This window comes from Nothobranchius furzeri, chromosome 13 (assembly GCF_043380555.1).
Source record: "Nothobranchius furzeri strain GRZ-AD chromosome 13, NfurGRZ-RIMD1, whole genome shotgun sequence".
Lineage (NCBI taxonomy): Eukaryota > Metazoa > Chordata > Actinopteri > Cyprinodontiformes > Nothobranchiidae > Nothobranchius > Nothobranchius furzeri.
In genome coordinates this window covers 27,503,836-27,518,882 of record NC_091753.1, presented here as the reverse complement: position 1 = coordinate 27,518,882, position 15,047 = coordinate 27,503,836, and the positions used below count along the sequence as shown (strand labels likewise).

Here is a 15,047-nt window from a genome sequence, read left to right as displayed (position 1 = left end):
TAGCTGACAATTGGATTAGACAAAAACTGACTTTTTATAACATTTTGATGACTTGCTTTGCTCTGAATGCATCACTTATGCATCAACTCTTCCTGTGTGAGTTCCATCTTCTCCACCTCCATAGCAACTGCATCCTCACAAATAAGTTTAGTATCATTTGGCCTGATATCAGAAAAGGTGCAGCCTGAAGTTTGGATCAAAAAGGATAACTCAGCGCCAGCTGCAATGTGATTACATGGATTTGTTTTTTTTATTTTATCTGCATATAAGATCTTCAGTTTTGTCTTTAAAAACTTTATTGAAGTTATCCATCTTTTCTCACGGTGGACTAAAACACAAAGTCAGTGAGGCAGAATAGCCTGATGTAGCAGGGATTTATTCCAAAGCACGAATGAGATGAAGGCAAGTGCAGCGCACATGCAGGTGGTCTTTTCCCTCTGGTGACCCTGATGATCCTCAGGGTTTATCCAACAGGACTCCACAGTGGCAAGGGCCGAAGCTATCAAAAAGTTACACAATATGATTGAATGCTTGAAATCTACTTTCTGATCAATGTTTTTGTTTTCTTCAGGTAAGAAAATCCAAGGAGTCAAGTAGAAGACAAATCACGGACCCCTGAATTTGCCTCAGATTTGACAGTCTACCAGATGCGGACTCTCAGCAGCAGCTGGGTGCAGCCAGGGCTGAGAATAAGCTACTGCATCACCACATGGTGGTGCTGCAGCACTTCCAAGACTCAAGAGGACAGGATTTCACAGGTTGGTGAGGCATATCAGTCCCATCTAGCTGCATGGACCAAAAACTACACCCGTGTTTTTTCACAGCAGCACTATCATTCTCACTTTAGCTTGTTCCCAGATTAGCCAAACACAAAAATGAAGTCAAAACACTGCAGATGTTGCTCCGACAAAGCAGCACTAGCCGTGCAGCTATCTCAGGCAGCTGCAGAAACCAAGCTGCATGGGACCAAGGCCTCTCTCCCGCATCCACAGCTGCTCAGGAGCAGGGCCTCCCGCAGGAGGAGCTGGCCCTGAAGCTGGACAAAGCCACTGCAACTGACAGAAAATGAACTGGGAAGGCATGTTATTAAAGGTCCAAATGATCAAAACCAGTAAGAGAAAACCAAATGGATCAGAAAAAACCTGTCTTTCCCCCGATCCATGCATCATCTCCGCAGGAGACTGAAATTAAACCCCAGGAGATCTTTGTGATCTATTTTGTTCATTTATACTAAACATGTAATTGTCACAATAGCTGAAAATAAAGTTGTATTGCTTTGAAAATCTGCATCAGAGGTGTCACAAAGTGTCTTTACATAAATCTTTCTTTATTTGATCCAACTCTGTTGAGAGTTGTTTTTTCATGTATTTTTCTCTAAAATAAACAAAAAAACTAATCATTCATGAGCCATGTTTTATTAAAAAGAAACTAACATTAAAATACCATACAATCAAAATAAACAACAGCAAAACAGAGTTGCAATAATAAATTACTTTAGTGAGAAAGAGAAACGTCCAGCCAACAAATGGAGCTTTCATCATCTAAAACCTGAGCGGCGCTCTCTAGCTGATGGCACTGAGTCCCAGTGTGACGACCTTATTACAAACCACCAGCCAGCAGGTGATTCCCACACCGCCTGAAACACAGAACCACTCCATCAGAAAGAAAATGGCAGAAATACTGTTTTCTTTTAATCAAACTCAGGTTTTACATCTAATTTCTGCAGATTTTCTGGTTTGGATTTTTTTAGGCCCACACGCTGAATGATAAAAGTCACACGTCATGTCATGTAGATGCTGGCTGAGCTGCCTCATACGGTCCCCATAGTGCAACGCGTTTGCATCTATCAGGGTATCTGCAGGTTTAAGGGAGCCAAATTTAAGACTTTTTAAGACCTTTTTTAAGGCCACTTTGACCAAATTTAAGCTATTTTTGAAAATTTAATTTCTGCTATAATTTACAGCTATTGCCTGGAACCGGTGCTAACCACGTCGCGAACGTGGGATTAGCCATCCAGTTACCATTAAACTTGCACTTCCCCATGGCGCAAGCTCCCACTAGCTTAACCAGCTAATGTGCTCATCTAAAAATAGCCCCCTTTCACAACTAACTGAATGTGTACGGTTCCGCTTACGCCAACATCGTACACAAAAAATGCTGAACACCAACTAGAAATTCACGAAAATGTCATAGAAATAAAATAATCAAGTTTATTGGGTCTTTGGAAATTTAAGACCTTTGGAAACTGTATTGAAGGATTATTTGTCATTTTTAAGGATTTTCAAGGCCTTAAATTTGGAAAAGTAAATTTAAGACTTTTTAAGACTTTTTAAGGACCCGCGGATACCCTGATCTATTGAGAACTTTCATTTGAATAAAAAAATGCTGATTCAAACATCTAAACTGTAAACTATAAGGACTTTCCCTGCAAACAACTTCCTGTGAGGCTTAGCAAGTAATTAATGCCATCATAAACAGTTCTGTGTTTTCATAATATAGCAAATAGATTTGATTAATGACCTGCCACTCCTGTGGGGAAAGCCACAAGTCGCTCCACAGGGGCAATCCATTTAGGGGGAACCACAGTCACTGGATCAGAGTAATACTTCCATATCAATGAGATCATCACAGCAGCCTGACAAAAAACAATCACACATTAATAAAATATTGTACCGCCATCGTGATATTTTACATTTCACTGAAAAAATTAAATGTGCTTTCGAGAAAATCAGATATAGAGCCATCAAGCAGTTAAATAAATATGGACGTTTTGTAATCTCCACCTACCTGCAGGATGTAAAAGACAATGTTCACAACCCATTTCATTTTGGCTTGTTGAGCTGTTCTTGATTGCACTGCAGAAAACCAGAAGAGAGGCCCGCTATTAAACTTTCTAAATTGTGATTCTCAATCTAATTGGCTTTGGTCAGTTTGGGTCTTGAGACAGAAACAGTACGACTAAAACACGAGAACATAGTTGAACGTTGTTCTAAAACTTTAATGGGTTCAGGTTCACATAAACGATCCTGAACCAAACATTAGTGACTGAGATGAGACGTGAGCAGCTGTTCCCAGCAATCTCTTTGTAACGATCAAACCTCCAGCCACTTCCTGCAGTGGCTGGCTTAAAGTGTGCATGACTCTTCTGCAGTAGTAAACACAGCTGTAAATGACGCACCATGAGACAGTTAGATCTAGTGTGATGACAATCATTCGTTCCCAAAAGCTCAAGCATCTCACCATGCGTTTTCAGCTTGTCTGTCGTTTTGTTGATTTTGCGCTCCAATCTGGCGTATCTTGCAAACTCATCCATCATGCTAATGGAGGACTGCTCCTTCTTCATCTGGTGGATTTCTGCCCTCATCTCACTCTCCTGCTCGGCGTCTTTCTGTACCATCTTAGTCAGCTGGAAGTGGAAAAGACGGCAGATTGTGCTTAGGCACATAAGGCTCTCAGGTTAAGCTGCAATACTAATTAATGCAAGACATTTGGGTAATCAGATGTGAATGTCACTGTTTTGAAAATATTACAATTAAAAAAACTGCATATTTGTGCTGCAGGTCAGATGACTCAAGAGACAGACATTATCAAGTCTGAATGTAGAACATATGCTTATGAAACAAAACAGATGAAATATTTCTTTTCTTGGATGCTAGCTGCTTTAGCCTTTCTAAGAGCATCATTGTAGCAAGTTAGCATTACACTACACTACACTGCACAAGTATAAATCAAACGCGTTGGAATTACTTCGTAACTTTAAACATTATTGAGTGTTTCCTCGCGTTTATTTTTTAACTGTGTGAATCGGTCCTGAAATAATAAACCTGGTTGTGGTCATTTTACTCAAGCTAAGCTAACTCCGTTAGCTTTCCACGAAGGCTAAGCTAGTAGCTACAATCACAAAACGTAAACGACACGCTAAAGCCTTTAGCGGCATCTTAGTTCAACCAAGCGTACACACTTCTACTTACAAAAGAGGAGATCGAAGGTAGGAGTGTTTTCATAAGATTGCAAAGAAACACGGAGCTCAGAACCAGGAACCACGCCATGTTTAGCAGCCTCCTCCTCGGTGTTCCAGCTGTGGAGCAGCGAAGGGAAGCTGATGATGAGGACAGGTTAGAAGAACCAGCATCTGGAGACTGTCTTCAAAAGAAGATACTCAGTAAACAAACATAAATAATCTCGAGTACGGTTTCCTTCTTGGAATGCTCCTCAAACATCTGTGTGACACCAGATTTGAATTTGATAGATTCTATTAATAATAATAATAATAATAATAATAATAATAATAATAATAATAATAATAATAAACAAATCGTTTATTATAAAAAGACGTTGAAATGTTTTTTCTAAAAGGGCAACTACATTTTTCCCATTTTCCTTTATTATTTTTCAGATCAGACATTGAAGGATTTTAAATGATAAAATTCCACAAGTCCTTTTGACCTTAGGTAAGGCCATTGTAGCACATAATCAAAATTAGCCCATTACTATTTGTGTGTTATTTATACTATTTATGTCAATAAGTTTTTTCTTAATTAAGATCCATCCAGTCTTCCATTTTCTTCCGCTTATCTGGAGTCGGGTCGCGGGGGCAGCAGCTTAAGTCGAGAGGCCCAGATTTTCCTCTCCCCAGCCACTTGGGCCAGCTCTTCCGGGGGAATCCCAAGGTGTTCCCTGGCCAGCTGAGAGACAAAGTCCCTCCAGCGTGTCCTGGGTCTCCCTTTAGGCCTCCTCCCAGTTGGACGTGCCCAGAAAACATCACCAGGGAGGCGTCCAGGAGGCATCCTGACCAGATGCCCGAGCCACCTCAACTGGCTCCTCTTGATGTGGAGGAGCAGCGAATCTACTCCGAGCCCCTCCCAGATGACTGAGCTTCTCACCCTAACTCTAAGGGAGAGCCCAGCCAGTCTGCTGAGAAAACTAATTTCAGTCGCTTGTATCTGCAATCTCGTTCTTTCGGTTAATACCCAAAGCTTGTAACCATAGGTGAGGGTAGGAACGTAGATCGACCGGTAAAGCTTCGCCTTCTGCCTCAGCTCTCTCTTCACCATGACAGACCGGTATAACGCCCGCATCACAGCAGATGCAGCACCAATCCACCTATCAATCTTGCGCTCCAGCTTTCCCTCACTCGTGAACAAGACCCCGAGATACTTAAACTCCTCCACTTGGGGCAGGACCTCATCCCTGAGCAAGGAGAAGGCATTCTACCCTTTTCCGAATCAAGACCATGGTCTCAGATTTAGAGAAGCTGATTCTCACCCCAGCTGCTTCACGCTTGGCTGTGAATCGCTCCAGCGAAAGCTGAAGATCACGTTCTGATGAAGCCAACAGGACCACATCATCTGCAAAAAGCAGAGACCTGATCCTCAGGCCACCAAGACGGATGCTCTCAACACCTTGGCTGCACCTAGAAATCCTGTCCATAAAGGTAATGAACAGAATCAGTGACAAAGTGCAGCCTTGGCGGAGTCTTATATAACTACAGGAAAACCACAGTATAAAGGGTATTCTTTGCTGTTTATTCTTCCTGTTGTGTGCAACCACATCAAAGCTATGTTGTTGGAGGTGCAAACACACGGGTCAAAAGATGTGAACCACACGTGATGTCAACAATCTACATATCTAGCTTTAATTAAGATTAAAAACAAATTATGATTAGTGAGATTTATAGTTCCAGTCTTCACAGCTTTGATTAAATTGGTCAACACAGGATGAAATCTGATGCTATATGTGGCACAAACCAAACAGATGAGTCGTTATTAAGAGAAACATTTGATCAACTAGACATAAAGAAGTGTGTGTGTGTGTGTGTGTGTGTGTGTGTGTGTGTGTGTGTGTGTGTGTGTGTGTGTGTGTGTGTGTGTGTGTGTTCATCCATCCATCCATCCATCCATCCACCCTTCCATCTGTCCATCAGTTATCCAAACAGCTTCATCCTCACTGGGTGTCACCGGTGGCTGTTGTCCATCTCCAAACATCATTAGACAGAAGGCAATAAACTGACTTTCTTAATAAACTGAAGAAATATTCAGAGAACATTTGTGACAGTTAATCTTAATAGCCAAAGAATTAAGGTCTTCCCAAATTCCACCAATAAAGCTAGATATGTAGCTTGTTGACATCACATGTGGTTCACATCTTTTGACCCGTGTGTTTGCACCTCCAACAACATAGCTTTGATGTGGTTGCACACAACAGGAAGAATAAACAGCAAAGAATACCCTTTATACTATGGTTTTCCTGTAGTTATGTAAATATAAATAAGTATTTGCAAGTCATTTTTCATCAGATATGCCAAAGCCACAGCAGAGGGAACAAAAGAGTCACATGTGGCCCTGGAGCCGCAGATTGCAGACCCCTCTGTTATATGAAAAAAAAATGACTCCACAATCCGGCCAAATTCCTGATCAACACACCCTTTCTGCACGAACGTTCCATAGTTGAACGTTGAGATTTGACTGATTGACATCTCGTCCTGCCCACACAGGTAAGATGTTATTTTTCAAAATTATGCTGCCGTGACCTCAAAGCCAATCACAGAAAGCTATGGGCGGAGCTTCACACTTCCTGGTGGGTTGGTAGGATAAAGGGATGAATTATACCAAATAGAGGTGTCCAATCCGGTTTGAGCTAGTTCTGGTACTGGCTGGACCTAAAGTCATGTTACACATACACACTCCTCTGTAACAGGCTCTGGTGTGCGGCTCGGCTGGTCCTTTTCTTCTATAGATTTGCTAAAATTATCAGCAGTTTTCCCTATTGGCTCCGCCGCATAAACTAGATCACAATGGGAAGGAAAAAGGTAAGTTAAAACGTGTGTAATGTGTAAATAAGTATGTGTAATATAAAGAGTTTGTAACATGCAGTTACAGGCATTTTTGTGTTGTAATTATCTGTATTTGTCGCTGTTTATTTGTGGAGAACGTGTTAGTTTGAATGCGGACGTGTGTGTATGGAATGAGTCCATGGTGCGTTCAGGGTTGACGTGTTGATGCAGGGAAGTGAAGTGGCGCCTTTTTTACTCCGCGCAGGCCAGCATTCCAACATGTCGCATCGTGTGTTTTTACTTCACCTTCCTTGTTTTTACACCGTCTACGTGTTGAAGTTCATTAATTGTCCTAAATGCGTGCTGTGATATTAAACTAAAGGGGTGTAACCAGCATTAGGAACGGGTTTTACCTCCCAGGAATTTCGCCCATGAACGCCGCAGGTGATTGGAGCTCTTCCTGACTGTAGAATTTAGAAAGTGTTTGATATCCTCAAACACCGCGTTGTGGAGCTTTTAAAACACCGGTTTGATGGTGCACGTCACGCATGTATTTGCGTGTTGATCTTCGCGTTTGCAGAACACAGCGACACATCTGGTTGTTTTAGACATAAACCATGTAGGCTGCGCCTTCAGGTTTAAGGTTTATTGGCAAAATGCAACTTTCATCATCGAATTGATGTTGAGCGTGCTTTGGTTTATGGGCTTGCTGTAGTTTTTTTATGAATAAACACATATGTGCTGTTTTGATGTACTTTCATCAATCTCTAGGGTCCAGATTAAGTCTTTTAGGCCATCAGAAACACTCCCTGGCCAGGAGTCCTACAGATTACATAATATTTCAGTGACTAAATGGGAGGGGAAGTCACCCATCCCCCTCTTTGCATCACACACCCACTTTAGCACACTTATGAGTGGTTGTTGTTCAAGCCTTGTTAATTTTTTTTCTTCCTGATTTTTGCAGGCAACCTCTGATGCAGATGCAGGTACAGAGGTAAGTAAATCACAAAGTGTACATACACAACATAATTTTGATCATCCTCACCTAGAGGGGAGGACAAAGTTGTACATCTTGCAGACTTCCAACACAGATTTTTATTTTTAAATGATGTAAAGAATTTTTTTAAGTGCATGGAATAACTTGAGTTGTACCCTTGTTTTAATTTTCCTAACTTGCAAAACAAATGCAATTTTCACAACCGCTCGACAAAACGGTATCATGTTTGTTTAACTAGAAGCTGTACATTTGTTTAATTCCAAATTCTTTGTGTTTCCTTCAGCCAAGGCGAAAATCCCAACGGTTGTCAGAGGTAAGCTTCACAGACCTGGACTACTTCATGAATATGTGTTTAATTTGGTATTACAACGCATCTCTATTATTTTATTTGTATTTTGTGTTCTGCAGAAAGAGACGCCAACAAAACCAGAGCCAGAAAAGAAAAAGGTGAAAGGTCGTGTCGGTGCAGCAAGTTACGGTGTGGTTAGATTGTCCAGTTCATGCTGCGGTTTGATGTTCATTGTAGGCACCTCCGAAGACCAAGAAGGTGAAGGAGGTAAAGGCCAAAGCAGAGGAGAAGAAGGAGGAAGCACAGCCAGAGAAAGAAAGTCCTGCAGAAAACGGAGAAACTAAAGATGAGGAGGTATGATGGGTTTGGCTCTTCTCTGGTCAGCATTGCTCTCTGGTGGAGAAAACAAACCAGTGGTGTTTCCTTCGTCTTCCCACAGGCTGCAGGAGTAGATGAAGCTGACGACAAGGAGGACACCGCTGAGGAGGAGGCGAAAGCAGCAGAATAGCTGGCTTACCTCTTTTTGTTGTAAAATGCAGAGAGTATTTTAGCTACTATTTTCTAAAGACGCATTGTTTTTAGGGGTGAGATTGCTTTTTAATTTTTTATGACAATATCAATTAAAAGTATAAAGCTTTTGTAAAGGGAGAGTTTCCATAATTGTGTTTTTGTTCTTTTCACACCTTGTCTTTGAGGATTTTGTCTTCACCGGGACTGTTGGGGGTTCGCTCTACTTTCACAGGAAGTGGATGTGTTTGGTTGTTTTCTTTTACTTGAGAAGAATCAGAGTTCAGCTATGATTTCAGCCGTGCTTTAAGCTAAGTGCTTCTTAAGAGTTAGTAATTGTTTATCTTGTCATCTCGGATAGCTGTGTGGTTTGAGAATTCCTCTACCCATGTACAATTTCCTTTTTTTAATAAATGTTTTTTGTTATGGATGGTATAAATGCCAATTAAAGTGGGGAATTTTTTTGTAGTGTTCTCATGCGTTTACTGTTGGCATTATGTAAAAATGGAAGTCACCTTCTGCCCATAGAGAATAAATAAATGAGGAAATTAACCTTAAATAAAGCAAATTGAGAAGAAATATATTTGGAAATGACGTAATGGGTTTCCATGATTATTGTAAGTGTGTAAAGTTTATATAGCACTTGTAACAAAGAACAACAAAAATAGTATAGTCACAAAAATAAATGAAATAATGAAAATAAGACATTTGGGTAAAAGCAGTTTTAAGTGACGGGTTAGAATAATAATGATCATAAATGAAGACTAATAACATCTGAAACAAATAAAAATTGTCTGTTTTGATTGAGTTTGCCAGACTTCAACAGGTTGATACTGACCTGTGTCAGCTTCTCTGAACTGATTCTGGTTTTAATTGTAAACATTTGGGCTGCATGGTGGCGCAGTGGTTAGCACTGTTGCCTCGCAACACGAAGGTTGCAGGTTCGAAACTCAGCTGCGGCTTTTCTGCGTGGAGTTGCGTGTTCTCCCCATGCATGCGTGGGTTTTCTCCGGGTACTCCGGTTTCCCCCACAGGTCACAACATGCCCTATAGGTAAAAAAAATAAATTTTAAGTCGCTTTGGGTAAAAGCGTCTGCTAAGCACATAAACATAGTTCAGAGAAAAGCCTTTTCCACCTAGTCTGAATTGAAATCATTCTGGAAGTAATTGCTTCATGAACACAAATGTTTAAAGCTTCAAACTTTTTAGTAATTTAAGTACTTTAACCCTTTGATGCATGAATTATGAAATCTTCAACCATGATTTTTTGTAACATTTGTTTCATTCATCTTTAGGTGTGAATGAAACAAATGTCAAATATTTTTTGTAACATTTAATAATTTACTAAATATTTTTTACATGTCCACCTCAGTGGACTGCATGCATTCTGAACATAAAATATGTTGGCTTGACTTACTGAAGTCCAGATGGAGGGGCTCAAATGGTAAATGGCCTGTATTTGATATAGCGCCTTCTAGAGTCCTGGAACCCCCCAAGGCGCTTTACAACACAATCAGTCATTCATCCATTCACACACTGGTGGGGATGAGCTACGATGTAGCCACAGCTGCCCTGGGGTGCACTGACAGAGGCGAGGCTGTCGAGCATTGGCGCCACCCATCCCTCTGACCACCACCAGCAGGCAACGTGGGTCTTGCCCAAGGACACAGCGACAGACTGAGCGGGGCTTGAACCTGCAACAAATGCAATAAAGTCTTCAACAGCTGTGCTTAATAGCAAAATATATATATATAACAATTTTGAGTACCTGTCCACTGTTGTGACCATTATGCATCAAAGGGTTAAATGTGTATTTACTGAGTTTCTAGTTTTCATGAATGACAGCCTCTCTGCATGTTGACGGCAGTAGCTCAACAACTTGAGCAGGTTGTCCAGTAATCGGAAGGTTGCAGGTTCGATCCCGGCTCCGGACAGAGAATTCTGCTGTTGTGTCCTTGGGCAAGACACTTAACCCACCTTGCCTGCTGGTGGTGGTCGAAGGGACCGGTGCGCCAGTGCTCGACAGCCTCGCCTCTGTCAGCGTGCCCCAGAGCAGCTGTGGCCACATCGTAGCTCATCACCACCAGTGTGTGAATGGATGAATGATACACTGTAGTGTAAAGCGCTTTGGAGTCCTGACTCTGAGAGGTGCTATGAAAGTGCGGGTCATTATCATTTGACTACTGACTCAGGCTGCATGGTGGTGCTGTTGCCTCATGGCAAGAGGGTTGCAGATTCTAAACCAAGCTGCAGCCTTTATGCATTGCATTATCACACTGGTAGGGTTTCTCCAGGTGCTCCTGTTTCCTCCCACAGACCCAAACGCCATGTTGTCCTGTAGGTGTGAGTGTGTGTTTTCTTTAGCATTACTGGCAACCTGTCGAAGGTACCCTTTGTCCCAGAGAATGTAGGAGATGAGCGCCAGCTCCCTGCAACTCCGATGAAGAAGAAGCAGTTCAGAAAAGGAATAAATGCAGAATTACGTATACAAATGCATTCAGTTAGAACTGTAAATATTCACACAAAGTGTTTACATTTTAAAATGTTGGGCATTCCCTTAACAAATTTTAATGTGCTGACCAGCAACTTTATTAAATGTGTAGAACAAAAATACAGCATAAAAATGAGTGGAACTAAAGCTATTTTTGCAACACAATCCCCATTTTCTGGGACTCAAAAGTATTTGGACAAGTTAATAGAATTGCAGATAAAATGTCATATTCTAATACTTAGTTGGAACCCCGTAGTTAGCAGGTTTGACCATTTCTGGAATTCTCTCTTTAATAATCGGCCTCGCTGTTCCTGCCTTTAGTGAATGAAGGGCCCGCTCTTTGGGGTTTTAGATCAGGTGACTGACTTCAAGATTATTCTACTTTTTGGCTTTAAGACAGTTTTGGGTTGTTTTGGGTCGCCCACCCGATCAGTTTGACATCAAATCAACAAAAAATACCACAAAAGATGCACTGGCAGCTGTGCAGACCCAAGCCATCACACGAAACCCACCATATTTTACAGATGCGCCTTCCCTTGTCCACAATTTTAACTTCCTGTCATTCTGATACAGGCTGATATCGAACTCACTGTTCCAGCACTGTTATGGTTTTTAAAGGATTTTTTCAAAGTCAAATTCAGTCTTTTTTTACTCTTAAGGCTTTATGAGAGGCTGGCCAGTTGTCTTATCATTTGGCAGAAAGTACCCAACAATGAATTTTGCAACTCTTGATGTGGTATTTTCTCAAATTATTACCCCTGCTTTTGTAGTCCAAGATTGGCTTCTTTCATGTGCATTGAGTTCCTTTGATTGTACGCATGAAACTTGAAAAATTAGAATATGGTTCAAAAGTTCATTTATTTCAGCAATTCAACTTAGACTGCGAGACAATCTAAATGGTCAGGAACCCTTTGCAGGTGTTCTAGATGCATTAGCTGGTTAGAGTGACACTTTGAGTCTAGAATAGTGAACACTTTCACAATACGCTAATTATTTGAGATTTTGGGAATTTGGGTTTTCATAAGCTGTAAGTCATAATCAAATTTATAACACAGAGTTGGAATATCTGACCTTGCATGTAAATAGTCTATTTCATATTTTAGTTTCACCTTTGAGTTGAATTACTGAAATAAATGAACAATTTCATGAAAGCTATTCTATTTTTTGCTAGTCTCACCTGTAGGTCTAACTTCTGAGACTAAGGAAAGCAGGCTATCTGATGTATGAATAAATAATAATAACAATAAACAATTTTAGTCTTATTCTTTCTATCAAAACAATATTATCTGAAGTATATGGTGGAAAGCCCTTCTGACTAGGATTTTTTTTCGGAATGGCTATTACATTCAAATAAGCCATTATATTTAAACGGCCACAACAAACTTGTAAAAGGTTTTAAAACATCTTCTGATTTTTTAATACACACATTTAGAGCCAACGAGCTGCCATTTTGCTGGTATGCGCACATTAGTTTAGACCTATGGCGTTTCTAGTGATTGCCTTTTGATATAAGATGTTTTTGTTACGTCCAAATGGATGGTCTGTTAGATTATGTGTTACACTGGCTTTCCACAAATTAACGTAAATTACATAATTTTGTACTTTTTATATATAATTAGTTCATTTTAAACTCCGTCCATGCGAGCGAACTAAATCTTGTCTGCTTTATTTCATATCGGAGTGATCCAGTGATGCTAGGCTAGCGGCTAACGGCTACTCCCTGCCCCCCTTTTCCTGTGTTACTCCGCTGTGGCGGAAGTAAGTCGTATCGCCGAGGCCTCATCCTTCCAATGGCGACTGCAAACGGGCTGAGCAGCAAGCGGGAGCAACCGTGGAGGGGGTCAGCGCTGTGTATCCGAAATTAAATAAATATATCACCTTTTCCATAGCCACAAAGTTAGCCTAAGATTTGTTTAACCTCTCCTAAAAATCAAGGCCGATTCCATGGCCAAAAATCGGAACATTTCGCTCCTTGAGTCGGGTAAGCCGCAGAAGTAAACTCAATTTTGATTTCCATTAGTATCAGTCGTGCCAATTGATTCCCCAACCGCTTTATATTATTGTTAATGTGCGCACTGTTTCATTTCAGAGCTCTATTACTTGATTTCTCGTTTTCTAACAACGGGTCCGTGTCGGAGAGCGGCTGAGGTGAGCTGGCGAGCTTTGACTGGCACAGTTTTTAACATTGTTGACAATTGTAATTATTAGAGCCTTTCTAATGAGAAATGCCTTTTAAACCCTCTCCAGGTCCTCGCAAGCGAACTAGAGGAAAATCAGGTGTGTATTTTCACTGTGTCTGCTTGCTAGTTAGATGCTAACTAGCAGCTATCCTTCGGTCTTGACCGAGTCTGGACATAAAACTTGTCCCACAAAGTGACTTTTTAATACCCTCTTTACGTCTCACTCATCTGACATCAGCCGGTTTTAGGCTAAATGTGTACCTACTGGCTTTTTCTGGGGTGACTTCGCTTTACCAAAACTCTATTTTTGGCAGCTTTTACCTGGAAGATTGGACTGGTTTGGAAACGAGCATCCGAGAACATACGAAGATGTGGTGAGATTTAACTTTATATTTAAGTTCATTGTCGACGGCTGTTATTGTCTCCTGCCCGCGGGGGCTGTGTCCATGCTAGTGGATTGTTTACGGTCTTTGTTCTGTTTTCTTCTTGCCTGATGTCTATGATCTTTAAAAGATATGACCGATAAATGACTAATCCTGCTCCTGGTGGTCAGTTTGTTCAGAGGAAAGTTGGTAATGGTGCCTTAATAACTGTATTTAAACTAGAGTTTAATGTTATTTTGTTCCGGTGTACGGCTGTTGTGCTGCAGTTAGACTTCTTTTCTTGAGACAGCTGCCCGGACCAATCACAGGCCGAGCCGCTGTGTGTCTCGTTGGTTTGCGTGTGACCTGTGCTCTGATTGGTCTATTAAAAATACTACTTTGCATAAAAGACCACGCCTTACGCAGTAAAGGCTCAAAAATACACGAACTACTTTGTCGGATGTGAAGGTTCAAAGTGCTTATTTACCCTAATCTACAAATAACTTTTTGATATTTCCAGCATGATAATCTAAATTAATTAATATTGATCCCTAAAATGAGATGTATTCAGAAACTATCTAAGAATATGCATGTTTAATAATGTACAATAAAGTAAAGACAATGCAAACAAATATTGTGGAGTAAAAATACAATCATTCATGAAACGAGTCTTAATTTCTCCTTATTTCTTTCATTATGTTCATAAATGTCTGTTTAATTTCATTTAATTTTGCATTAGTAATTGAACAAGTCCATTCAGCTGTGGTTCATGCTGTGTCACATAACTTCACTGGTTTTGTTTGCCATGACAGGTCACAGCCAACAGACATATTGCACCTGACCATTTGCTACAGATATGTAAACAGATTGGACCCCTCCTTGACAGAGAGGTACCATCATGCGTCCCAGGAGTCCACTCCCTTCTGGGATCTGGAAGGCAGTCGATGCTCAGGACAGCTAAAGGTACTGGCGACCTTTTTAATTAAATTTTATGAGCAGCTGGTTGGCTGCTAAGAAATCTGGTACAGTAGGATCATCACCAAAACTTCTTGTTTTGATCTCTTTTGTCAGACTGCGACGGTATGCGGTTTAAAGCTTCATCATATGCAGCCCTTCACCGGGGCAGACCACCAGAGAGGCCTTTGAAATGCAAACAACCTCCGCACCTTGGTAGGCCTCATGTCATTCTTTATTGTGTGGTTAGAATTGACTTAAATCACTGGATACTATTCAGCTGTTGCATGAACCCCCAATCACGTCTAATCAGTTTTGTTTTTGCTGCCTAATATTATTTATTATATGAGTAATGTGCTGATTTGGTGGCGTTTTCTGTTACTTGTGTTTTAGCAGATGACTGAATTGTAATCCGAGTTGCTTGATGTGGTAAAACGTAAACAATCCTGACTGCAGCGAAGCAGCCTTCTCCTTTACACTATCAGTGATTCTTGT

At 40.8% G+C, this 15,047-nt stretch overlaps 3 protein-coding genes across 5 annotated transcripts in view; 2 read left to right on the top strand and 1 right to left on the bottom strand.

Moving 5' to 3' along the window:
* Positions 1-1,399: 1,399 nt before the first annotated feature.
* Positions 1,400-7,220, bottom strand: get1 (guided entry of tail-anchored proteins factor 1). 2 transcript variants are annotated; one of them, XM_015951971.2, is made up of 6 exons: positions 7,186-7,220; positions 3,972-4,143; positions 3,241-3,406; positions 2,788-2,855; positions 2,521-2,635; positions 1,400-1,636 (listed from the first exon to the last, which is right to left on the bottom strand). In XM_015951971.2, exons 1-6 carry the CDS (start codon positions 7,203-7,205, stop codon positions 1,563-1,565), a joined length of 615 nt encoding a protein of 204 aa, XP_015807457.2. In that variant the 5' UTR covers positions 7,206-7,220; the 3' UTR covers positions 1,400-1,562. The 2 variants fall into 2 exon arrangements, with proteins under 2 accessions (XP_015807457.2, XP_054598810.1); XM_054742835.1 differs by having other exon boundaries at positions 3,972-4,078; positions 7,186-7,204.
* Positions 6,588-9,038, top strand: hmgn1a (high mobility group nucleosome binding domain 1a). Its single transcript, XM_015951972.3, has 6 exons — positions 6,588-6,808; positions 7,737-7,766; positions 8,053-8,082; positions 8,178-8,216; positions 8,296-8,412; positions 8,498-9,038. The coding sequence occupies exons 1-6, from the start codon at positions 6,794-6,796 to the stop codon at positions 8,564-8,566; spliced, it is 300 nt and encodes a 99-aa protein (XP_015807458.1). The 5' UTR covers positions 6,588-6,793; the 3' UTR covers positions 8,567-9,038.
* Positions 9,039-12,828: 3,790 nt separating this feature from the next.
* The window catches only part of brwd1 (bromodomain and WD repeat domain containing 1), a 39,054-nt gene continuing 36,835 nt past the window's right edge, over positions 12,829-15,047 (top strand). For both annotated transcript variants that reach the window (XM_015951974.3, XM_015951973.3), the window contains exons 1-6: positions 12,829-13,037; positions 13,146-13,204; positions 13,304-13,333; positions 13,551-13,610; positions 14,411-14,561; positions 14,670-14,768. In XM_015951974.3, coding sequence (XP_015807460.3) covers positions 13,001-13,037; positions 13,146-13,204; positions 13,304-13,333; positions 13,551-13,610; positions 14,411-14,561; positions 14,670-14,768 — 436 coding nt within the window. In that variant the 5' untranslated portion in view covers positions 12,829-13,000. The remainder of the gene's footprint in view (positions 13,038-13,145; positions 13,205-13,303; positions 13,334-13,550; positions 13,611-14,410; positions 14,562-14,669; positions 14,769-15,047) is intronic.

Excerpts from the sequence above, each read along its gene's own strand:
- hmgn1a (XM_015951972.3), top strand. Across the intron at positions 8,083-8,177 it reads AATCCCAACGGTTGTCAGAG|AAAGAGACGCCAACAAAACC; the intron begins GTAAGCTTCACA and ends TGTGTTCTGCAG. Across the intron at positions 8,217-8,295 it reads CAGAGCCAGAAAAGAAAAAG|GCACCTCCGAAGACCAAGAA; the intron begins GTGAAAGGTCGT and ends TGTTCATTGTAG.
- get1 (XM_015951971.2), bottom strand. The coding sequence starts at position 7,205 with ATGGGCGAAATTCCTGGGAG. Across the intron at positions 4,144-7,185 it reads ATGGGCGAAATTCCTGGGAG|ACAGTCTCCAGATGCTGGTT; the intron begins GTAAAACCCGTT and ends CTTCTTTTGAAG. Across the intron at positions 2,636-2,787 it reads TTGTCTTTTACATCCTGCAG|GCTGCTGTGATGATCTCATT; the intron begins GTAGGTGGAGAT and ends GTTTTTTGTCAG.